Source organism: Camelus bactrianus, chromosome 4 (assembly GCF_048773025.1).
Source record: "Camelus bactrianus isolate YW-2024 breed Bactrian camel chromosome 4, ASM4877302v1, whole genome shotgun sequence".
Taxonomy (NCBI): Eukaryota; Metazoa; Chordata; class Mammalia; order Artiodactyla; family Camelidae; genus Camelus; species Camelus bactrianus.
In genome coordinates, this window is record NC_133542.1 from 18,429,563 (window position 1) to 18,456,319 (window position 26,757).

At 37.1% G+C, this 26,757-nt stretch overlaps 1 protein-coding gene across 3 annotated transcripts in view; it reads left to right on the top strand.

The window, feature by feature from the left end:
• Positions 1-26,757, top strand: part of MLLT3 (MLLT3 super elongation complex subunit) — a 241,104-nt gene that overhangs the window by 82,414 nt on the left and 131,933 nt on the right. Inside the window, exon 1 of one of the 3 annotated variants that reach the window (XM_074361515.1) lies at positions 15,073-15,115. The exons of the other annotated variants lie outside the window; for them this stretch is intronic. Coding sequence (XP_074217616.1) covers positions 15,088-15,115 — 28 coding nt within the window. The 5' untranslated portion in view covers positions 15,073-15,087. Of the gene's footprint in view, positions 1-15,072; positions 15,116-26,757 lie in introns of those variants that run through there. 3 annotated transcript variants of the gene reach the window in all.

A 26,757-nucleotide genomic window follows, 5' to 3' on the forward strand; every position in this document is an offset into this window, starting at 1 on the left:
TGTTGGTAAGAACTATTCATACAGCTACTCTACTGCAAAGGGAGCTGGGAGATGTGTAGCATGAAGGGGGACGAACAGATTTTGGTGGAGAGCTAGGAATCTCTGCCACATTCTGCATGGTATCCTCCAACTAGTTTGTAAATTTGTTGAAGTCAGGGCCTTACATGCTGTTCTTCATATGGTGTCTTATGTATAGTGGATGTTAGATCATCTGTGTTTGTTGAATTGTCCTATTCGGTGGAGTATGTATGTATGTATTTAAGTAAAATCATTTTACAGCTGGTGATGCAAAACAGGCAAGTGCCATAAACAGCAGGAATTCTAGCCAAAAGGCAGACTCTGCAAACTACATTCTTAGTATGGGAAGGGATTGGTTATGTATTATGCTTTGTCTGTGCCAGTTTTGGTGATGGCCAGAGCTATTTTAGTAATCTTGGTTACCAACTTCTAGGAACAAAGTTTCTTGAAAACCAAATCAGCTATGTTAAAACAACAACAACAACAACCAAAACAACAAATGAACTTTACATAATGATGTTGTTACATGTTATGCTATTGAAATAGCATTATTACTTTTTTTCTTTAACATTTTTTTATTGAGTTATAGTCATTTTACAATGTTGTGTCAAATTCCAGCGTAGAGTACAATTTTTCAGTTATACATGATCTTACATATCTTCATTGTCACATTTTTTTTTCACTGTGAGCTACCACAAGATCCTGTATATTTTTCCCTGTGCTATACAGTATAATCTTGTTTATCTATTCTGCATATGCCTGTCAGTATCTACAAATTTTGAAATCCCAGTCTGTCCCTTCCCACCCCCCACCCCCTAGCACTATTACTCTTAACCTTTGCAGGCGTGCAGGATAAAAACCTCTGTACTCATAGATGCTGTTTTTACATGGCTAGTTTCAGGTGGTGGTTCTGAAACTTTAGTGGGTATCAGAATCAGAACAAGCTGCAAAGCTTGTTAAAAAAAAATGAGCTGGATTCCTCCCTGCAAAGTTTCTGATTCATTCATCTTGGGGTGAGGCCTGATCATTTGCATTTCCAGCAAGTTCCCAGGTGGTGTTGATGCTGCTAGTCTTGAGGTGACGATTTGAGAACCGCTGGTTTTAAGGTAAGGAGAACACAACAACCTCTCAAAATCGCAAGCATCTGATATTACCAGTTCATGCTGGTATGCTGTTGCCTTGTCAGACTTCTAAGGAAAATCGATCATGGAATGGAGACATATATGTTAATGGCATTTCACATCAGCCTTCGGATAGGAGGCATGTATTGTTCCCCAGTCCCTAAAACTACATCACTGTAGCCTTTCTTGGAGGCAGACCAAGAAGGAATATTTTAGTAGTATTTATTGAAGGAATACTTTTGAAGTCTTGCTCTTGATTGGCTTAGGGTTAGAAAGGGTAGGCAGAGGCATGTATCTCATCCTTGGTTCAGACTTGGAAACCTTTTTCCTCCAGCAAGGTCAGCTAGGCTGTCTGCCCTTCTGAGCTGATAGGTTTCTCCTGCCCTGCGACTCTGAGGTGGAAGAGGAATTCTGAGGCTGCTCTCAGCTCCACAGAGTGGAGTGCATGATTGATTATTAATGTCTGCTGTGGCTGCTCTGGCCATCCCCTGCCCTCAACCTCAGCAGAAGGTGCCTCTCTTCAAACCTTCGCCTTTCCTTCCCCTTCAGTAATAGAGGAGTGTGTGTGGTGGGGGTGAGTGTCTGCAGTATCTATGCATCTATAAATGATGTATTTCTTGATGTTTCATGGGTTAACTTCTTCTACTTGTTGCTTTTACTTCTGGGAGTTGTTTGGGACAAGGAATTGTGAGACAGTATATTATAAAGCACCCAGCGTAGAACTCACTGTGCTATAACTTTCTTGGTAGATTTATTTTTTTCCTACTTGAGAAAAAGATATGGCAATAATGCCTTATTTATTTTTTGTTACATATTTGCATATATTCTTTCTAAAATTTAGTTTGATTAGTTTCTTTTGGTCTTAATTACTTATTTTTTCTTGAAAAAATTTTAAAATTATGAAACATAATACATTTATAATACATTTAATTTTCACGTCAGTCATCCCAGAAATTAATAAACATCCCTCCATACGCATGTGTGCACATAACCACACACAGCCCTGCAGTATCAACTTTTCATGATGCCAGTGTTAACATTATATGTTTCTGCCACATCTTTCACATGTGGTCAATGAAATAGTCATATGTAAAAACTTACATAAAAACAAAACTAGGTAATAGCATTTACATGATTCTGCAACTTGAATTTTTCAGTTAAACATACACATATCTTGGGACGTATTTCAAGATCAATAGATGCAGAGATGTAGAATTATTTTTATTGGATAAATATTCTGTAGAAAGAATCAGCTGTGATTTATTCAGCGTTTCTGCTGTTCACGGCAACTACATTTCCAGTTTTTGTTCTTCTAGGTAGTAATGAAAATATCCTTGAGAATGTATCTTTAAATACTTGTACTTTTAGTTCAGTTGAATATATACAAAAAGGGGGACTCCTTGATTGAAGGATATATGACTTTTAAAATTTAAATATTAACACTTTACCATGTATCTTTCCAGAAGATTGTGTACTTTCATGCTTACCCCTCCCCCCCAAAGTATATAAGAATGCCCATTTGGGGCAAAATTGATCTTACTTGCATTTCTCTGCCTACCAGTGAGATTGAGCACCTTTCCACAAATTTTTCATTTATTTGCATCTTTTCTATTTCTTGTTCATTTTTTTCTCTTGGGTTCTTTTGCTTATCAAAGTTTTGGAGTTCTTTAGAGGTATTAATCCTTTGTCAGATGTGTTGCGAATATATTCTAGTTTATTATTGGTCTTTTGCCATACAGAAATATTAATGTTTATGTAATTTGATCTGACAGTTCTTTCATTTATGGTTTTATGTTGGATTTTAGGGTATGTAACACATTTTCACATTTGATTCTCATAACTTATCTGAGATAAACAGGATGTAATGTTGATACTCTCATCTTTAGATGAGGACTCTGATCTTCAGTGAAGCCAAGTGGCCTGCCCAGGTTTGTAAGAGGTTCATATCAAATTCAAATTAATTTGTTTTTAAAATACTGTACCCTGGCCATTGCACTGTATTCTGATTGATAGTTTTTTTTTTTTTACATAAAAATTACTTAAGTGACTTAGCAGAATATAAAACTAAAGTCTGTGGTATTAGTGAAACCACTGTAATCTGTTTTCAAAGATGTATGTGATATATAAGGTACAAGTTATTTTGTTAGTGAACGATGCACTGATATGTACATAACAGAAGTGATTTGAGCTGTGGTATAATTAGAGTCTTGCAGTGGTGAGCTGTGTTTAACATGGTATGACTCAGTATTTCAATTATTTATGCTTAAAAACAACCAAAAATCTCAAATGTGGATAGTTAATGAATACTTATCTCAGGAGAGAAAGCAAGGTAGAAGAGAAACCACCCTCCAACAAAGATGTTTTAATGAGTCAGACCGTGCACTGCCTGAGAGCAGTAACCACTTTTATCTGGAGATAAAGAAGAATTACAAAGAATACAGTAAACATTTCTTCCTGTTATATTCATCTGAAATTTGAACCGAGTAAATATACCTTTCAGAACACATTTTAATGAGCGTTCTGCCCATAGTGGACATACGCAAAAAAAAAGATCACCCATAGGTGGGCTTCAGTTACTGTGCTACAAGTTGTAAAGGCGGCTCAGCCTGGACTCTGAGAGTTTGAAGAGCCCAAGCAGACCTGGTGCTCATTTAGATCTTCTCAGAGTGTAAACTGTGGGCACTGTGCAGGCTTAGAAAAATATGGAGCCTAATACAATAGGTATCTCTTTTGCAGGAAAAGAGCAGAGCCCCAGTTCTGTTTCCCGCTGGCTTCCTTTGGTTTGTAATGCCTCGTCATGTCTTCGTCACCCTTCTTCAAGCACAAAATCACCTGACTTTTAAAATGGAACGGTTTAAAATGAAATCATGTACCGCATTCTTTTGGTTACTAGTTCCATGAGGCTGTAGAGACGACAGGTGTATGAATGAGTGAGGCCATAAACTAGAAATGGTTTGAGTTCAGTAAAATTGGGATCCTCAGCCATGCTTTGTTTTTTTAAGCTGGGCCTTTGGGGTCTATACTTATTTTAGTGAACATGCCAAATACAGTTTGCCATCTGGGTTTAAAACATTTTTTTGACTACTTTTTGCTTAGTTCTTTTTAATTCAAGAGGCTGGTCTCTATAAACTTGAATTGTCTGAAGTCTGACTTGTAAAGCAGTTTGTGCTTATCTGTTTAATCCTTTCTTGTAGCCTGAATCTTTAACTCTGTTTTGTCTTCTTCATTCTCTACCTCCAAGATTTACTTTCAGTTCCTCACTAAAGCTATGACTGGGGTTTTGTGGACTAGAATTTCTTCTCTTCAGGTCTCTAGATCCTGGGGAGATAGTGCTGGCTCAGGGGTGGTGTCCTCCCCTATCTCTTTCTGCCATCTGTAAACACTTTCATTCTGCCTTTAGTGGATGGGCCTCCCTAGGATACATGAAGCAGAGTGTTTGTGAAAGGAAACTGATAAGACTAAAGACATTTTCCTTTATAAAAGAGGAAGGGCGGAATGTGGGGGAAAGGTAAGGGAATAGATCTGTTGTTATTACTTACGCATTTCAGGCATTTGGTGGGTTTTTCATTTACCTGCGATTTTCTGAGACCCAGTACAAATGGACTTCAGGACAGAAAAGTTGCAAATATTTTAAATTTACAGCAGTCTCAAAAGCATGGTATTGTGTGTGATTCTGGTCAGTAGTGGACCCTAAAATATTTTATTGTGACAACATTGAAATAGAGCCTCCCTTTTTGTGTTAAGCAGCAGCGAATGTAAATTTGAATGTCTTAATTTTTCTAAGTAATTTTCAGCTTTAATGCCTACATCAACCCTCATATAAGCTGTTTTATTTTATTTAATTTATTTTTAATGTGGTGTATTTTAACGCTTAGCCTAGATAGGGCATACTTCATTTGGATTGATGATATAGTCTTAGTGTAAGATGCACTTTTTCTGTACTTTTTATTTTATTATGATTTTAACATTTGAAATGTTCAGCCTGTTGATTTATCTATTGTTCTGACTTGAAGATCCCCCCCACCTCATTTTGGGAATAGGCTGCATGGTGTTATATGATTGGTTAATAGTCTTCTAATACTGTAGTTCTGCCTTTGAAGAAGACAATGAACTTGCTATAGTTAGTAAGCAAAATCTTGCATGCATGGGCAGGCGGAAATTGGGTAATCCTGAGAAATCATATGCTAGCTTTGAACATGGGATTAATTTTGGTTTTGATTACTGTATTATCCCAGAGGTTTGAGAGGGAAGGAGGAAACTAACAAGGGTCTGGTTGTTAAGGCTAGCTTTAGAAAAGTTATATAAAATTTGATCTTGCTGTAAACATCTTTTTGTAGAGATACCATTGTCATCTTTAAAAAACGATAGAAGTTTTGAGCATAGGCCCTGGTTACTCGGAGCAGGCAATTTTAGGCTTAAGAAATAGTCCGTCAGCTTTTTGGAAAATGCTGATGCTCTTCCAGTACCTTGTAAGGTAGGAACTAGATTGCTCAAGATGCTCAACTAACAGATTATATGAGTTTGTAGATTGTTTACGCATGAAAATTGAGAGTTAGATATGGGTGGAAAACTTGACCTGGATTCAGCTTGTCCGCTTCCCTCTTAAAAGATCAGTTAGCTGCTAAAGTGATGTTTTAAGGAACAGTATTTTTTGCCAAAAGTAGACATTGTCTTTAAAATGTACTGCTCACTCTAGCATTAAGCTAGGACCTACTTATTGAAGATTTTAGGGTTGCCTTACAATCTTGCTACCGCCAATTGAATAGTTAAGTGTTGATTTGGAACAAAGAGAATTCATTTTATGTGTTTGAGAAGGATTCATTTTTAAGTGATATTCGCCCCCCTCCTTTCTCAAATAGCAAGTGATTAACTACTAGTTTAATTTTCAATTAATCAAATTAGGTTTCTACTGGTAGATTTTGATTACATGCAGTTCTAACAGCTTCCAGATACACTTCTCTTTCCCATATGTTTACCATATGCTGAGTAAAACCAATGTAGAATAAATTAGTGTAAAAGTAAGAACACTTAGTTCTTTTGTAGAGTTCATCTTGAATGACAGAAGACAGCTCGGAATCATTTTAGCTATGAGGCACCTTTTGAAAAGTGATATGGAAAAATAACCCATTTGTGTGTGCCAGTGTCTGTTTTCATAAATGTAAATTTGAAAGTTCATTAAAATTTTGGCATGTGATATGGAATGCATAATAACTGGATGTGATTCAAAGCCAGAAATCTGTATCCTTATACCAACAACATGTTTCACTGAAGACTGGCTTTGTGTGGTTGTTTAATATTTAAAAGGTAAAAAAAAAAAAGTAATATTTACTCAATGGTTATGGCTGTGGAGACTGTGTTGAGGATGGAGAGGCTGCCGAGGCTGGGAGAGCCAGCAGGCTGACCAGTGGCCCCAGGATGCCCACCGGCCTCTTGTTCTGGGTAAGCAGGGTAGATGACTCTGGAGCACTGACCCCTGTCAGTGACCACTGTCCCTTGTTTTTCAGAGTTGACAAAACAGAAATGCATGTTTTCCTTGCTGTGTTTGGGAATGTGAAGATGGACCGTGAAGGACTTTCTGCTCACATAAAAAGAGCTGAAAAGTGGCCGGGGTGAGTCCGGCAGAGGGGATATCTAGTGCTGGTAGCTAATACGAACAGTTAGTGCTTGGAGGTAGTCTAATGTTACGTGCCAGGGCTCCTGCTAACCCATAATAGAAGCCTTCCAAAGTGAGGATAGAGAGGCAAAGAGGGAGAGAAAAAACCCACCTGCTGATGGTGCGAACAAGCCCGTTTCTTGTCTATAAGAAGTGAAGCGCCTGCTACTCTGGTCCTTTTAGACATCTTCAGGTGAGGCGTGGGAAGCAGTGCTGCAGCTGAGGTAAGAGTGGGTGAGGAATTACTGCGACAGAAATGGTTTCCTTCCCTTCCCTTCCCTTCCCTTCCCTTCCCTTCCCTTCCCTCCCCTCCCCTTCCCTCCCCTTCCCTCCCCTCCCCTCCCCTCCCCTCCCCTCCCCTCCCCTCCCCTCCTCTCCCCTCCCCTCCCCTTCCCTTCCCTACTGGGGGTCGCACCCAGGACCTGGTGCATGCTAAGCATGCGCTCTGCCACTAAGCTATTCCCCTCTCCGCAGGGCCTTTTTTTTTGTTTTAGAGCTTACAGGCTAACCTCTTCCAATTTTTTATCCTCTGCCAGTTGTTATTTTTGCTGTTACATATATGTGCTTTGTATGGATTCCATTTTTATTCTGTTACTCCTCTTTTTGACTTTGTTTTTAAAGTTTCTTGTTTGCTGACATCTCAGGACCTCTGGTGTCTACCTTCCGATTTTGTCGTTTATCAGGCGTATAAGATGATCACCAGGATGAAAAGTTACCCTCCTCGAGTTTGTGATTATGTGCTTAGCTCATATTCTGTCACTTAGTGTGCCGTTTAGTGATGTTGTTCTTCAGTTAACCGAGCTTCCTGCAGAAAGTAAGTTTAAAATCACTGTCGTCTTGGTTTATTTCCTCTCTCAGCCTTTAATCTGTTTGGCTTTGACACATGCTTCTCACTGACTTCTGTAGGTGCTTGTTCTGACAGGCTGCTTTGATCCCCACCCCACCCCGCCCCCTCGCCCCAGCCCCTGTTCAAGGTATCAGTCACCAGATTGGCTGTTCTTATATCTGTTTTGTTCATTCCACCTGTGAGCCCTTTTTTCCTTTCACCTGAACTTAGTAGTTTTTCCTACTTCCATGCTCCCTTCCCACAAACCATTTTCCATATTGTGGCCAGTTTACCTTTCTGGAAATGTGGGTCTCCTCAAGTTTTTCTAGCCTCTTTAAAGTACCTGGTGGCTGTCTGTTGCCTATAGAATTCCACTCCTTACGATACCATGTAAGGAGCATCACAGACTGGTCCTTGCCTCCGTTTCTAGCCTCATGGTTGGTCACAAACAGCCAGGTACCTGTAGTATAATGAGAGAGAGAAGTTCACTTGTGGTTCCTTATCGAGCCATGCATTCTCTACACTCTGGGCTTCTTGCTTATGTTTTCTCTTTGCCTACCATGAGTGCCCTTCACTGTCTTCTTGTCAAATACTTCCCTACTTTTCCTTAAAGGTAATCTCTTTTGTGTATGGTTTTACCCAAGTCTCTTCGGCCTTTGGAAAGGTTTGCCTGTGGTAAAGCGGTATGGTGGTTGTTGGTAAATGTGCCTTCCCGGTTAGATGCCTCACCATGTAAGAGGGAAGAGACCGTGCCTTCCTTATCTCTGTGACCCAGCACATGGCAGAAGGCCTGGCATGCGGTTGGTGTTCCATAAATATTTATTGTATGGAATTTAGTTTATTTTCCATTAAATTTTGTAGAGAAGGAGGGAATCTTAAAATAAATGAGGTGCCTAAAACTGGTATATTTGAATGAAGATTTGTGATTTATCATGACTTATGGAAGTAGAAAGGGAAATATGACAGTTCCTTGGCACTTAGAGTAGTGGATAGATATCATGAACCATAATTGGTGAATTATCCAAAAAACATTGACATTTGGCTAAAGAAAGTGTTGTGTGTGTGTGTGTGTGTGTGTGTGTGTGTGTGTGTGTGTTTTACAATGAGAGATTAACTTCAAGCCAATGAAAGAATGATTTGAAACTGATTATAAACAGTTCTTAATAATTATTGGTAGGGCTAGGGTGGAACTTAGGTTTCTGGCCTTCATCATAAGGAGAAGGTTGGAGTGGAAGGAGTTGGTAATCACAGAGTTAAGAGATTGCCACCAGTTTCTCTGTATGACTTTGGCTAAAGAATTTTTCTGAGTCCACTTTTTATAACACAGGACACTTGGAGGACCTACATCCCTAGTGTATGCTAGACTGTAGGAGTCAAGATGGAAAACAGTATTGGCAGCAACATGAATGGGAAAAAAAAAAAACTGAGCCCTAAGATTTTGGTACATACCTTGACCTGGCCTTTAATGTGAATGGAGCATTTCACCGTTCCCATAGCCCCAGGGAGACATAGGGTATGTTCTGGGGCAAATTGTATTTTCCAAAGATTGCCACAACATTATCTCCCATCTGACGTGTTCTTCTTACAATTTCATTCTGACACTTCTGTCAAGAGGTAGGGTCAATGTCTCTTCCCTCCGAAGCTAAGTGGGCTTTTGTGACTGTTTCAGCCGACAGAGCACTGCAGAAATGATGCTACGTGATTTCTGAACTTAGATCATAAAAGGCAATGCAGCTTTCTCTTTGTTTGTTGGAAAGCAAGGCTCAATTGTGAAACCTGCAGCCACTGTGTGAGCAGTCCACTTGTCCTGTGGCCATCCTGTTGTGAGGCGACACCACAGGGAAAGGCCCTCAGCCTCCCCGGACCCCTGCTGCTTCAGCTCCAGCCACCTGACTGCAGCCAAGTGAGAAACTCTGAGCCAGAACTGCCCAGGCATATCTTCCTGAAGTTTTGACTGAAAGATAGTAAACTGGCTATTGTTTTAAACTAAGTTTAGGGTGATTTATTACACAAAAATTAGTAATTAGAACACGTTTCTTTGAAGAAGCTTGTTTTATTTTCTTCTAGGTGGTACTGAAGGAAGACAGGACTGGATTAGAAGTATGTCCTAGTGCAGACAGAGAGTTGTCACTACACTAACCCTGTTCCCCCAAACTTTCATACCTTAGTTGGGGGAAGATAAAAGGGAAGAGATAAAAGAGACCATCATGCAACAATTTTTTTCCCTCTTCATGTGTCTTTACCTAATAGTTGGTTCAGAGGGGCTAGCCCAGGGTACATGCTTAAAGTAAACTGACTGTATTGCAAGAAACCCGTACTGTTTGGGGAAGTAAGACCATGGGCAAGAAATTCTGCAAATGAGCTTGCGGTTGTCTCTATGGGAACAGTGAATGAGGCAAAAACAGACTGTTGTCAAGAAGGCTAGAACTTATGTTGAATAATTTATCCTTCAGTGTGCTTTTTTAATATTAAAATCTGAGTGCCTGCTATGCATTGAATTATGTACCCCCTCAAAACATACGATGAGAGTCTAACCCCCGTACCTGTGAATGTGACCTTATTTGGAAATAGGGTCTTTTGCAGATGTAATCAAGTTAAGATATGATCTAGTGGACTAGTGTGGTCCCTAAGTCCAATGACTGATGTCTTTATTAGGAGGAAATGTGATGATACAGACACCCAGAGAAGAATGCTCTGAGAAGACAGACACAGGTTGGAGTTAGGCTGCCATAGCTAAGGAATTCCAAAGATTGCCAGCAACCACCAGAAGCTAGAAGAGTCGAGGAGGGGTTCTTCCCTAGAGCTTTCAGAGGGAGCACTACCCTGCTGACACCTTGATCACCTTGATTTCAGACTTCTGGTTTAAGAGATTAAGTGTCTGTTGTTTTAAGCCACCCAGTTTATAGTACTTTGTTACAGCAGTTCTTGTGCCTAAAGTAGTGAATATGAAGAAATTTTTCCTTTCAAAAGTTACGAAAATGAAAAGGTAAGCCCCAGACTAGGAGGAAATATTTGCTAAACATGTGTCTGACAAAATGTCTTAAGTCTAGAATATTTAAAGAATTTATGATTCAGTAATAACAAGACAACCAAATTAAAAAGAAATTGGTAAAGTATTTGAACAGATACTTTACCAGAGGATATAGATGGATGTCAAATAAGCACATGAAATGATGCTTGGTATCATGCATCATTAGGAAAATGCAAATTAAAACTACCGTGAGATGTCATTACACTATCACTAGGATGGCTAAAATGAAAAAGACTGATGATACCAACTGCTGATGAGGTTGCAGAGCACCTGGAACTCTCATACATTGCTGATCCATGCTTAGAGTGGTATAATCATTTTGGAAAACAGTTTTTCAGTGTCTTAAAACATTAAGCATACGCCTATCTGGTTGCTTTTGTCATAGGTATTTACCCAAGAGACTTGAAAGCAAGTGTTCATGCAAAGACGTTTACACCAATGTTCATAAGAGCTTTAATTGTAATAACCTCAAACTGGGAGCAACTCAAATGTCTACCAGTAAGTGAATGGGTAAATACATTGTGGTATATCCACAGTACAAAGCAATAAAAAAACAACCAACTATTGATACACATAACAACATGAATGACTCTCAGTATAATTAAATAATTATATTGCATGAAAGAAGCCAGGACCCCTTCCCAAGAAAGAGTATATATTGTATGGTTCCATACACACACACACACACACACACATATAAATGTATACATATGTGTATGTGTATATATATATATATATATAAAATCCTGGAAAATGCAATGTAATTATTATAGTGACAGAGTGTAGATCACTGGTTGCCTAGAGATGGGAGGTTGGGGAGGGCAGGGAGGGGAAAGGATTTTAAAGAGAGGTGAGAAAGCTTTTAGGGTTGATGGATGTGATCATTATCTTTATTGTGATGATAGTTTCCTAAGTGTATATTTATGTTATAACATATCAAATTATGCATTTTAAACATGTGATTTCTTACATGTCAGTTATGTCTCAATAAAGCTAGAACAAAAAGAAAAAAATTACGTGGGAAAAATGGAGGGTTAAGTGGGGAGCTTAAATCCCAGGCCCTATCCTACCACCTGTCAGCTGAGCATCAGCAAGTAGAGTTTGTTTGGCCATTTACTGTTGAATACACCAAGTCTTTAACAACAAGAGATCATTAAATCTAGAGCCAACAAGTAAACCAAGCCTTGGGGTTTAATCATGGAAGAAGACTACGATTGATCATGGAGTAAGCAATTTATTATAGAAATTAAACCTTAAACATTTATGGTAGGAGCTTGGGAAGTGAAGGCCCAGGAGGCAAATTGGAGCATCAGTGGAGCCCGCAGTTAGTCAGTCTGAGAAGCCAAGCCTAAGACAAGGGTCACGTGGGAGGGTCTGTAGAAGGCTGTGCCTCCATGTCGTTACCACCGCTATGGGTCTGTTGGTGGACCTGGAGTTGCTGTTGACCTGCAGGGCCAGCTTGGGAAATTGGAGCAGTATCTGAGAAGAGCGAAAATAAGCTTGGATCCACCCACGTAGCCATGTCTGGTCACTCTACTATGACAACCTTCAGAGAGGAATGGCTTCCAAATCCATGCAGATCCTTTCTTCCAAGTCTGTGCAAATTCTGCTTTTGGTCAACTTTAACCTGAAGCTATACAGAGAAGAAGATTCCAAGAAATGTAGTTTCTGCTTAATGAAGTTGACATAGCACAAATCATCACAACTTGCTCGTTAATGAGGTTGGTTGGTAATTGCAGTACTGACTATGCACCTAAGCTTCCTTGTTCACGTGTGATGAGACAATTATGCTAAACAAACACAGGATATCTTTGAGAGTGATCTAATTGGGACAGAATGGAGTGAGAATTAGTCCAGGCATGGGGACTAAGGGTAGATCTTTTCAGAATCAAGGCTGATTACAATGTAAACAATGGGGAGACTCTGCATCCCCGCTTACAAGGAAGGTGTTTATAGCAACATAAACACCTTTTCAACGCAGTTAACATAAACAGTTTCTCAAGGAAACATTCTCTGGCATTCAGGAAATGTTTCTTTCTTTACAAACAAAAAAGTGTGTTTTTCTAAAGATTCAATTTACTTAAGGGCTCTGTTTAGAACAAGGCTATGATTGTAGAGGGATAAAGTTATTCCCAGAGCACTTTTGTGGTAGGCTGTAGTTGAAGTCCTTATAGAAACATCTTGTTTAAAAATCTGTAGACGGAACACGGGTCAATACAGGTGTACCATGTTACATATTGGATACACTTGTGGAAAGTTATATAAATTATACTTTTGTGTTATGAATTCCCAGCAGCCTACAATTTGATATTTTCTTATGAAAGCTCTTCTTGAAAGTGTGAGGACCCTTTGTTACAGGGACCTACTGTGAGACCAGGGACTATGACAGAGGCTATATATTAGCCTCAAACATGCATACGTAATTCATTGTAAGGTGAATTAAACTGGTTCCTAAAATTGGTCGATTCTGATTTATCTATTAAGCTTCCTTAAAGCATTTTTAACTTGGAACAATTAAAAATAGATTTCATCCACAAGACCCATTCTGGGTTTGAAAAGGAGAGGAAATGTTTTAGCAAGAATGCTTTCTTAATAGAGAATGGAGAACAGATGTACCTATTTTCAGCATGTTATTAAAAAATATCTAGTTCTGGTAGAGCAGCAACAGTCCTGTTAATAGGCACAAAGCATCAGTCGCTTGCATGTTATTTATCTTTGCGAAAGACCTGATTTAATTAAAAGATTTACCAACAGTCTCTCGGAATGATTTATTCATTGCCGACTGTAGATTTTCTGCAGCTTTCCACAACAACTTAGAATGTGCAAGCAAGAGACAGTTTATCATGCTGCTCCCTTGTACCTTAACCTCCAGACGAGTGCTTCTCACACTTTAATGTGCAGACCGATGACCTGGGTATTTTGGTAAATGCAGATTGTGATTCAGTAGTCTGGAGCAGGGTCTCAGATTTTTAGTTTTGACAAGTTCCTAGGTGATGTTGATGTCACTGATTTGGGGACCACACTCTGGAAAGCGAGGGAGTAGGCATGTTTGAGGGTAATTTTTGGTGTGGTTGACCATAGTATTCAACATTTTACAGCAAATATAGTGGTTACAAAGAAAATGATTGTTTTTATGTATACCCAGTTTTTGTCTTGAGGACAAAAAGAGAGTGGTGGATGATTCCCTTTAATTAAATAGTTTGCTGATAGTTTGGTAGGAATAAAGTACAGGAATTTCCCATTTCAACTAGCTATAAAGATGTTACATTTTAAAATTTATGAAAGTGGGCCAGTTTAAAAACCAACCTCTCATTGAGATGCAGATTACCATGGGAGGGAAAAAAATCATTTTGTACACATGTAGAGTACAACTGTGGGCTTACTTCTTTCCCCTGGAAGGATCCCTTTGGTATATATAAAACTAACAAAATACTTTTATCTTTGAGTGTCAACATATGTAAAATTAAATGAGTTTTTGTGGGCATTAAACTCAGGTCTAACTTGGCTGTTAATGAGAAACAGTTCAATATTGAAAAAAACTGTTCATGATGGGGAAACTTAACTTGTTTGAAGAATGAAAATGGGAAACTAATTTGAAAATGCTTTTTAACTGTCTTTTTTTTTTTTTTTTTTACCTTTTAAGATAGGCAGCCTGAAAATGTTGGTAAAATTGCACCGAGTACTATTCAAATGTATTGGTTTTGAAGATGTTCAGAGAGAACTTTAGGCAGTTGTATTTACCTGGGAAACATCATTGAAATGTGAGTTTGGGGTTAAGAAAAAAAAATCTGGAGAGAGATAAGATCAAATCCTTCAAGAAATTATTTGCTTATTTCTTAAAATAACCTAGTTTTTCTTAATTTTAGGTTGAACTTTTATAGGATAATTGAAGATTGAAAATGAAAGAGAGCAGAGTATATAGCTCAGTGGTAGATCACATGCTGAACATGCACAAGTTCCTGGGTTCAGTCCCCTTTATCTCCATTAAAAACAAACAAACAAACAAACAAATAAATAAATAAATAAATAAATATCTAATTACCTCCCCCCTGCTTAAAAAGAAATTAAAAACAAAAAACAAAAAAGAGCAAATGAACATCTTTAAAGCCTTCCAGATTAGTACATACATTTGATTTTCCCTGGTGAGTGGGAAAAGGTGTATCTGCAGGTGATGTGATGGATCATAGAAGTCATTCAGCAGCAGTGTTCCTTAGTTCCTTAGGATCCTAGCACATGTGGGAAAAAGAATTCCCAGGGATCCTGGAAGTCAAATTGTGTTTATCTGCTGAAATGATCATTGTTAGCCAAATTATTTTTAACTATGATACTTTAATAGTCTTCAGATAATAAATAAACGCTTTTCCAAGTGTGTCTTCCAAAAGATAGAGGCTGTTAGTTTCTATCTGAAATTTTTTTCGTCTGTGTTTCAGATGCTTGAATGTGTTGGAAGTGTGCCTTCTGGAAAAGTAAGCAAGGAGGTGTTGCTCCGTGGGGACTAAGTGTTAAATGATGGCTGCGTACTTTAAAATATGAGCAGAAGGAATATCACTGTGGTGTTACAGATAAAAAAATTATACATGTACAGTGTATACCGTTTGGGAAAAAATAGTTAAAAAAATACTGAGTTTACTTTCTAATATTCTTTCTACATAGTTTAAAAAAACTAATTGTTATTTTCTTCACACTTCCTGTAACATAAGCTGTTTCCCATTTGATTGCACATTTTTGAGGGGTGAGTGTGATTTTTTATGGCTGCATATGATTCCATTTATAAAAGGAGTACTGCTTAGGTAGCCATTCCTTCTTATCTGACATTTAAGTAGATTTGTATGTTTTTCCAAGATGAATAATACTGCAGTGAACACCTGTGTATGATGCTATTCTTTGATCAGAATTTTCTCCTTAGTTCAGATTTCCAGAACTGAAATTCATATTCTTATAGGAAACCTTTCCTTAAAAGCTGGTCTGTGAAGTTGAGGGACTGTTTACAAAGAAATACTAACCCTTCCTGAGTGTTAAAAGATAAGAATGTTATGACAAGGTGTTAAAAGCTAAGCTGGGCTTGGACAGGTCAGATTAACCTGGTTCTATTCATGACGCCTATTTTTAACATGTTGAAATGGGGAAAAAAATAAGGCTAGAAACTAGTCCTTTGATAAGTTTTGTTAGGTAGGATATTTTCTAAAGAAATGAGTTGTTTACATGGCAAATACCTTAAAATATTTTGCTAATAAATAGGAGTACGAGGGCACCTGAAGATAACGTTTCTAATAATAACAAGCTTGTAATGTTTAACTCCTAACCCTTTGAACTTTAGGGCCAACGTATTGAGGTAGTTATGATTCACTAATCAAACAGAAAAAAAAAAATTGGAGACGAGAATAATACCTGTAGCAGAAAAAAAAAAAAAAGAAAGAAAGAAACCAGCTCACAACTCAGACTATTAAGTGATTTGTAATATTCATTCTTAGCCAGTTTTTTAGAGGTAATACAATCAGTTGGATAGGTAGGTCATGAATCCATCCTAGTTACTCCCTAAAGTTAAAAACAACCTCCCACTTCTGATTAGCCAGCAGCATTTTAGTTGCTCTATGCTTTTCTACAGTAGATTTATAGTCAGAACAAAAGGTTTCCAAGATCAGATCTAAGCTATATTTTCTGTGTCTGTTTTACCCAGGTCCTCAGTTCGGAAATTTTAGTTTTTAGGTGGATTTAAATTTTTCTGGATTGTAATTATTTTGTGCTCTTCTGTATAGTTAAAATGTCCATCAGGAATATTTTTTCTATTAATTCCAAGGCAATAATGTCTATATATATATAGATAGTAATGAAGTACTATTTTCATAATTTTATTTTATGTTTGTGACTACATTTTGAAGAAATCATATCACTTGTTCAGTTAATTTTTTAACTGTATAACACTTGGTATATATAGGAGACTACATAATGTGTAAGTTACAAGGCAAAATAATAAAATGAACATCCATGAAGCTACCATATCCAGCTTAAGAACTAGAATATGACCAGGTTAACTCTGAGCTCCTTTTCTAGCCTGTTCAGCTTGGCAGAGTATACAGGTTAAAAAGATCTTGGTGCCTGCTTCTCTAAATTACATTAGTATGCAACTAGCCTTTTAAAAAATTCTGAACAGATATGTGCAATTTACATTAGGAGCACCTGCAAATTAATGATGGATGTCAATGCATATACATAATTAATTGTAACAAAGACATTTAAAAATAGGACATTAGCATTGAAAATGTTAACTGTGGCTAGATGTATAATTTTTCTTATATATTTCTTAGACTAGAAATTGTTTTTCTTTTTTTTCTAAATAGGCTGTTTAAAAAATCTTTCATTTCTGAACCTGAAAACAACATGAGTACATTATACATACATAAAAGACCAAATAGGTGTTCATTTAACAACGTAAATTCACATTACCTGTTGGGAATCCAAGGTTGGTTTATTTGAGAGGAAACGTTTTATCCCATCAGCCAAGGACCTTTTGTGTTCCCAGATCTTTGCCCCGCACTCTGGGAATCGAGACTTGAAAGTTCAAAGTCTAGTAAGAAAACATCATCACTGGGAAAAGTGCTATTGATGCATAAAATTCAAGGTATATATGTGCTTATTTAAAGGTTTTCTCCACATTTCCTTTTGAAATATTTGTACTTTGGTTAGTTTCTTTTTTGGAGTGTAACAGTTGTTGATTTATGAATTGATTTTTGAGTGACCCTCAAAGAACTGAAAACCAAATTCTTTTTAAAAACTTTATTGCCTTTACCAGCAGCACTTTGAGGATTAGTAAATAAATTTCATTCATCTCATTCATATAGCCATTTGCAGGTGACTGTGTCTGTTAGCCTTTCTCACAAATTAAATATTAAATTTCATTTTTGGCTTGTATTTTCCCCCCTGATTTTCTTTCTGTATTATCATTGCCATTATCTGGAATTTTCTACTTTCTTGAGAAGGAGTGTGAGCATCTGAATAGTATGATACTCATCATGCTGGTCCTCCTTTTTCTTTTTCTTCAAAAAGTCTCTCATTTGGCTCTTCTAATCACTTTAACTTTTCTCTCCTTATACTACTGTATTTAAAATAGATTTATGGAGTAAGAGTAAGCAGAAAACTGAATTTATATTAGATTTAACCTGTTATTGACTTAATATCTATCTTGATTTTTCAAGGTATAAGAGGAAGTATGTAGTTACATAGATTTGACTTTATTTTTAGCAATGTAGTCCTTTCTGTCAGGTTGACTGTATACATTGTGGCCTGAAGACATTAACTATTTTGTTTAAGGTTTCTTCTTACTTTTTGACCTTTAAAAAGAAGTCACTTGTTGAGTGAAATCTTGTAATCTTTAAGTTGAATTTTTGATCTCATGTTATATATAAGTGTTACGAGTCAATTAGTTTTCTTGAATATATGTAAACCCACTCTGGTCATGAGTAATTCCTGTTCATAAACAGGTCATTTAACACCTCTGTTTTCAGTTTCCTCATCTGTAAAACAGAAGGTGATAACTTTTCAGGGTTGTTGGGAGAATTAAATGAGTTGTTACATCTAAGCATTTCCGCGTTAAGTGCTTACATTAGTTTTCTATTGCTGCCATAAGTTAACACAAATTTAGCTGCTTAAAACAACACAAATTAATTATCTCATGGTTCTGTAGGTCAGAAGCTGGGATTGGCTCACCTAGTTTGTCTGCTTTAGGTTTCATGAGCCTGAAATCTGGGTGTTGATCAGCTGGCCTGTTACTGGAAAGCTCAGGGAAGAATTTGCCCCCAGCCTAACTCAACTTGTCTGCAGAATTCTGTTCCTTGTGGTTGTAGGACTGAGGTCTCTGTTTCTTTGTGAACTCTCAGCTGGGACAGCCCTTAGCTCCTAGAAGCTTCTCTCCAGGTCTTGCTCATGGACCCCTATGTTTCAGAGCCAGCAAGGGCATGATAGATCCTCCTCATGCTGGGAAATCTCTTTGACTTCTCCTTCTACTGCATCTCTCCTTGTCCTCTTGTACCACATCCTTCTGATTACAGCTGGAGAAATTCCCTGCTTAACTGTCTTACGTGATTAGCTTGGGACCATCTGGGTAATACAGGATAATCTCCATAGCCTTGGTCAGTTGATTAATATCCTTAATTACAACTGCAGAATCTCTTCACAGCAGTATCTAGATTAGTATTTCATTGAATAACCAGAGGACAGGAATCCTGAGGGACAGCTTTGGAATTCTGCCTATCATGGTGCTCAAAAATGAAAGTGAGGAGTAGTGTTGGAGGTGACCGACGGTGACAAAAGAAGTCATATCTTCACCTGAGGAACACAGAGACAATTGTAAATTCCTTGTAGGTAGGCATTCTTTCTTTTTTATATCCTTAGGACCCTAGAGTTTGTCATATATTTAAATGCCTGCCAATGGCTGATAGCTTGAATATAATTTCTCTTGTGATTTTACTCATTTTCTTTCTCTGAATCAGTAAAAGTAGTGTGAAAGTTTTGTTTAATATCTCTGGTACCTCCCTGGAAAGATTAATCATGACATTTAGTTTCCCCTCACCCTTTTTCCCACTTTTGATTTTCATCAAGTCACAAAGATAAAATAGCTTGTCCTTGTACAGGAAACTGCCACGACTGACCTTCTGTCATTGGAGCACAAATTTGCATTTCTTGGCCTTGTGCTTTTTGAGGAGTTGTTGGTCTTTTATGTGCTCTTAGCCATGTCTTTGTAACTTGTATTTGAAGATGGTTTGAAAGTACAGCACATTGTTGATAGTTGAGTGTAAAGTTGACCGCCTGCCCCAGCGGAAGGGGGCACCCGATTGCCCTGTTAAAGGTGGCATCCTTAACTACTGAACCTATGGCTACACACACCGATATGCCCTGTTCCTCTTACCATTATTGGATGCTTTCCTGATGAACAAATCTAAGTCTTCGTTTAATGATTTTGTTAGACTTATTGGAGAGCTGCCAAGAAGGAAGGGTATAGATCTTTACCTTTAAGATGCCAAGATCTTTGGAAAGGGGTTAAGCCTTCTAACGACAGTGTTTATAGGGCACTTACATAGACCTTTCTCAGTAGATACTAAAACCTATTTGTCTCAGGGACCCTACTCGTTAAAATTAAGAAAAATTATTTTCTTATACTCTTTTCACTAAGTTGGCTCACTCAGCCCTCCACCTCCTACAACCTCTACCCCCATAATCCTTTGTTAGGCCAAGAGAAATGAGGAGTTTAATGTACTTTTGTGGAATAGTATTTACTTTGTTACTTTCATTCCTGAATGATGTCTTGTAATCTTTCTTGTTTTTTTTTTTTTTGACACTTAGATATTGTCTATCCTCCCCATCTAGAAAAATACATAACATAAAAGAACTCCTTTGTACCAAAAAGTTTAAACATCTTTTGCTAAAGTACCTTGCTTACCTTCCTCCCTTTCAATTTCATCACAAGGGCTGGCTGGACGTTTATATGGCTAGTTCGTTCAAAAACGCCTTTCTGTCTAAATCTAAGATCAACAGTGTCCATTCACTGTTTCTTTGATCTTTCTGTATGTTTTGCAGACTCATCTGACCATCCAGTTTCTCTTATGGAAAACTGGGCATTTACTCCTTTACTTCAAGTACTTTTAAACTGATTTTGAGCCTTTTTTTTTTAAACCAAATTTCCTTTCAGGAGAATAAATCTTTTAGAAGCTCTTTGAAAGAATCAGATTCTCTGTATTGCTTTTTCTTTACTGTTTTTGAAAAGCTATCATGTTATCAGAATAAGTTAAAAGTATATTTGTTAAATTTGTTGAGGAAGTTGTCATTTTTTCTGAGGTCATTAGTTTATAGTCAGGGAAGTGATTAGCACTTTTTAGCTAAGTCTTCTAAAGTAGTAACAACTTTTCAGTCTTTCTCTATTGTGGTACATCGTTCAGCTTGTCTTACGAGTCACTGGTTTGATTGCTAAATTTTAAAAAACTTTGGCAAAATAGGCATAACATAAAATTTACGACTTTCACCATTTTAAAGTGTACAGTTCTGTGGCATTAAGTCCATTTGCATCGTTCACCTGTTACTGGTAACTCTCCATCTCCAGAACTTTTTCATCATCCTAAATTGAACATCTGTACCCATTAATCACGAACTCCCCATGCCCTCCTTCCCACTTCTCTTGGCAACCACCATTCTACTTTCTTTCACGATGAATTTGACTTAATTGATTTGTTTTTGCAATGTTCACCCTAAAAAGCATTTATCCTTCAAGGCCTGAGTTGGTGGGGGCGGGGGCAGGCTGGGGATAGGGAGGAAGGCTTGAGTACATGTGTCAGATTTAAGTTACTGCCTAAGGAATTAATAAGTAGCCTTTACTTGCCTCTTGTAGTTTGATTACTTTTCATCTGCAGGATTTGAACACTAAGAATATATGAATATAACTTGCCTTAAAAATAGACTGTCCTTGAAGGAAAAAAGTAAAGCTTTGAACTTGGAGTTATGCGTTTTACCAATATTCGTATCTTTCAAAAATATATATATATATATTTTCAGTTTGGCTCTTCTTCGGGTCATTTGACTTTCCATCTTGAATGGTTAATGTCTACTAGTATTTAATGATAGTAATTCCTTGTTTTCCAAGACAGTTAATGCCTTGATTTTTGACATAGATATGTCTCTTATGCCACAGGTTGTTTTGAAATTAGTTTAATAAGGGTGATATGTTCATAAATTATACTGTTTAGATTGTGGGTACTTTGCCTGATAACCAAATTATTAGTAGAGACTGACTGTTCTAGAATGAGGACAAATCATCCTTTTTCTCATTGAAGGGAAGTGGAAGTTTTACTGAATAGTACCAATTAGAGACTATAAAACAGTTTTCTGGTTTTGGGCATAGGAAAGCAAGGCTTGAATAGAAAACGGGTTAGGCTGTCTTCTGGGGAGTGGCTGTAAGCTTCTCTCCAAGTGCAGGATTATAGCTGCATTCGTTCCTTCATTTTGTAAACAACTGAATGATATGTTGAGCTTGAATAGAATTGCATTCCAGTGGCTAACGTCCTATGATTTTGCCAGGTAGCAGCAAGATTTTGGCCTTGAATAGTCAGAATTCCAGGTAAACAGAGACCATGGCTTCACAAGAAGCACTTTTACCCTTCTCTCCTCCTTACGCCTAGTAGACGAAGAAAGCAAATGAAAGATGAAATGAGGGACCTTTTTAGTATTAACTAGTTCTGTCTTGCAACCTTTCTGTACCAGCTTCAGAAACTTAATAGTCTCTCTGCCATGATTTCAGGTGATAAACATAGATGATTATGTATATAAATAATTTGTTTTTCACAGTCTTATTAAGTAATTCTGTTTTAGAATCTTGACACACAACAGTTGATAATCATGAATATACTTCTAAAACATTCTAGAAGTGGTTTTGTTGTTGCAAAATGCCATGGGTAGGTAAGTGGGTTTTTATTTCCTCACAGATTCCTCTCTACTGCAATTTTCTATTGATTAACAAGTGCTGATACAAAGATGGTGAAATTTACGTGCCTTGCCTTTGAGGAATAGACCAGCTGGTGGCAGCTCTTAGACATCTGTGGAGAAGACGGAGTGTCTGGGGCTGCAGGAGTGCTGTGGGAGCACCTCTGCCCAACAGTTTAAACTTTCATGAGCTGCCTTGAAGAATGGGTAGAAACATTTATTGCTATGTGTCTGATACCGAGTGGCGTTGTGTGTGACCATAACTTATTTTAAATTCTTTGCCAGCCTTTGGGAACAATTATCTTTTGCATTTTTTGATGCCAGCAGGGTGAATATCCTTTTATCTATTTAATAGCTGCTCATTGGAAAGATGGCAGTTAGTGTGCGTCCTCCTTTTCTCTCATTCATTGTCAAGACCACTTGATGTTAATGTTGGTCCATAGGGGATAGGATGTTTGTTGGAATTCTGTTAAAGTTATGGATTGACTTTTGGGAAATTAATCTTTTTCTAATAGTCCATCTTTCCAGTCTAAAATTATGCTATGTCTTTTAATTTGTTCAGGTCTTATTTTATAGCTTGTTCATTAAAGTTACTAACTTTATTTATAGGTAATCTGTGTTTCTTGAGTTCATTCAGTTTTTGTTCCTTTTTAAAATGGAACCCTTTGTTTTATTATATTTTGGAAGTAATTATCCTAGAAGGTAGTTATTGCTGCCATGGAGGAAAGTGACATATTATTGTATATTACCTTGTTTCTGGAAATCTTTTGATTCTAATACTTTTTCAATAGACTTTCTTTGTTTTTCTTTTTTTTTTTCTTCCAGTTTTATTGAGATATAATTGATATTCAGCCCTGTATACTTTTTTGGTGGGGGACATGGTAATTAGGTTTATTTATTCATTTATTTTCTTAATGGAGGTACTGGAGACTGAACCTAGGACCTCGTGCTTGCTAGGCACACACTCTACCACTGAGCTATTCCCTCCTCCCTGAGTTTCTTTGCTTTTCTGAATAGACAGTAATCTTCTACAAGTAAATATGTATGGCTCTTGGGTTTTTTTTTTTTTTAAGTCTTGATTATATTCACTAGGATTTTCTAAGTAATTTTGAATTATGGTGGTATTAGTGGTCATTCTTGTTGAAGACATACAAGACTTCAGTGATAACATTTGGCAAACATAAAAAAGCAGAGCTCAGCACTTGAATATAACTGATGACAGAAATACACTTCAGGAAATGTACGACTTGAGCATAACTTGGCATGTGAGGGAAGTGTTACTTTATGGCCGAAAATAATATGATATATGCATGTGGATGCAGACATTCATTCTTATAATTTTATCATCATTTTTACAACTGATCACGAAGTGCTGTACATTTATAGTGCAAATTTTAGACCAAGTGGAATCTGTTTGCTCAGCCCTATTGCAATTAATGGCACTGATTTATTTATCATTTTAAAACCGTAAAAACCTATTCGTATTCCCCAATCCCACTCCCAGAGAGATCTCACTATTAAGTTTATTTTGTAGCATTCCAGTCTTTTCTGTATGTATTTAATCACTCCACACACACACACACACGAATACACTTACATACATACACATATGTTTGTGTGTTTGTGTTTACATGTCTTCTACAAAATGGGATAATTTAAAGCAGAAAGTGTGGTAACTTTTTAAAAACTTTGCAATAAAATATACATCTCTTCCTGTTTAATGTGATTTTAAATATCTTGGCTTAGTGTTCTCCACTGTATTATTCTGGTGGTAACATTTCATAGCTTTTTATGTTTATAGCATATGAGAAATAAACAATGTCTTTTTTGAAAATAAGGTAAATTGTTTAGATTTTCACACATACAGAAATCAATTATTCTAGGAGCCAGTTAGCTAAAAACTGCCTTAAAATCATTTGTGGGATTTATATTTCCCTAAGAGAATTTCACCAATTAAAAGAAATTTAAATACAACAGATATTTTATATATAAAATCAAACCATTAACCGAGTCTTGAATATGTTCTTGCTTTAAAAATCTGGTTAAGAAAAATAACTTTAGACTTTGCAGCAGGGAATATGTATAAGTTTGATTCATATTTTCAAAGACCTTTGCCACACTCCTTATCTTTTGAAAATATTTAACTACGTTCAAGATGTGGGTGCAATTATATAATTATTGTTCTCTGGGTCATAGTGTTCTTATGTTCACAGTTTGTTTTCAGTGTTTTATCAAATGTTTTGAATACTTTGGTTAAACACCATACTAGGCCCTGGTAATCCCAAGTAAAATAAAAGGAAAAAAAGAAAAAAGAATGATTCTTCTCACAGATTTTACAGGTTACAAAGGAGGACACAGAGAAGCAAATTTCAGGTTCAGTAAAATGAGGATAAGTATCTCATTTAGGATTCTGGAGGAGAAACTGGTTGTTTGGGGAGTTTGAAGAGGAAGAGGCCAGGAAAATCTTAATGGGGAGGGCAGGGAAGAAGAGCAGTTTGGGGGTTGAGTTTTGAAAGGTGAGTAGATTTTTTCCAGGTGAATGGGTAGTAGGGAGAGACCTAGTGCTGAGAGCATAAAGGCTAAAAGTATAGAAACCTTCGTGGTTCTAGAAACTGCAGGCAGTTGAGTGTGTTGATTGAGGAAATAGCAAGCAAAGGAGAAATTCCTCCATCCCAGCAGCGTAGGGTAACGATAGTAGAATGACTGGTATGTTAGGAAAGAGGAGCAAAGACTTCAAGGAATGACCTGGAGAGCATGCATTAGAGTTTTCCTATAATACCGTTTTCATCAAAATTTCAAATAGGCCCTAAGTGGAAAATACAGTGGTAACAGAAGGAAAATAAAATGTATTTGATAAGATTTCACTCCCTGATCTACTTTGCTGAGTTACCCCTTTGAGCACATTTTCTTTATCCAGTTCTCTTATTATGTGTTCATGTACCCACAAATAAAATAGTCAAGTGTAATTATCTCACTACTGTACTTCATAGATTGTAAGATCTACATTTTAACATCTCTCAAAGTGGGGTGTGCCTACTATTTAGTACTAAGTTGGAGTTTTGCTGGCTGTATTTTCTTCTTAGTGCAGCATAGAGGAATGTTGTGCTGTTTATAGTCAGTGGCATCTTACTTTTGAGATATGGTGTTAATGTTTTGCTGGTCTGTCATTTAAAAAAAAAGCATATCCATGTGTATTTTCTACTTTTAAAAATTATAATTATTTTCAGGGATGTGTTGAGTGTCCATGATGGTATGGCACTGAGCATTTCTCATTAGTTTCCCTGATAAAGATTCCTGGGTATGGGACTGCCCATCCCATACCTTAGAAAGAAATCCTTGTGTTTAAGGATTCAGAAATGATTTGCAGTTCTTGTCCTCTAGTTGTCTTTTAACTTTTCACAACTTTTTTGCACCTGAAGATGCCAGCACAACTTGTCATTTGTCAGTTCCAATTCTTAGAATCTGAACAGTCAGGTACAATTCTGAGATCAGCAAAGACAATTGTAGATGGGGTGAGTTAAGAGGGTAACCCTTTAAATCATTGACTTTTGGAAGATCTGTTTTTAGGATATAAACAATGACCTGACAGGTTATGGGATAATGCGTAAAACTCATGATTTGTGTAAGAAAAACAACAGGGAGTAAGTAATTGGCAAGGACAGATGTGTGGTGTCCCCTATCATTAAAGGGGTTCATTACCTGAGAAATAAATGTATACTTGTTTGAACTTTTCTTAGATTAAAAAAATAATAATAAAATGAAACTAGTCCTTTAATGCCTTTTATACTAATTAGTCGCTAGGCGTTCTCTTCTTTAAGACTTATTAGAACTCTCTATTTTTATAATAATCCTCCTGACTAGCAGTAGGTAGAGATTCCTAAGAGTGTATATTGTCATATATTTATGAGATAACACCATTCAGAAGTGACTGAGATAGAAAAATAGAGGCTGTGATGAAGAGCCTAGTTGTTAACAGGCTTTCTTGGATTGGAGGCACTGTCTAAACGTGACTGCATTTGGAGCACATTTCTTCCACGTTTGCAGTTTGGAGGGTTCGGATGTCAGGTAGAGTGTGCATTGAGACCGTGTAGACTTATCGAACAAGAAGGTAGGCACAAAGCCCTCTGGGCGTCGGAAGCTTTAGCTTCAGGAGAAATGGGGAGTTATCTACTCTAGTTGGTAAAGAGTTGAGAGAGGCTCATGGGCCTGGCATGCTAATAAAATATAGTTAAAAGATGAAATTTCAAAAAGCACAGTTTACCAAAGTCTTGCTCATTGAACAGTTAAGAAAGTTGGTTTCTCATTTATGTAATACAGTGGAGAGCTAATAGTTGGAATTTATCTAATTCAAAGTTCGTACTTCAATTTCTAAGGAAAAAATATCTAAAATAGTAACAAGCTGTATTTTTGCTAAAAACTGTAGGAAAAAATGAAATATAATTTCTTGATTTGGAGGTGAAAAGAGCTTGAAATACATAGACTGCTTTAAAATTGTAGAATACATAGCTTGAAATGATGAATAAGAATAAGCTACAGCAGGAAGGACTTAGGTGAGAAGTCAGTAAATATTTCCTGAAATACTGGACACAATAAATGGATGTCAATCAAGTTAGGCATTTAAAAATGCCCTCTCTGGATAATTTTA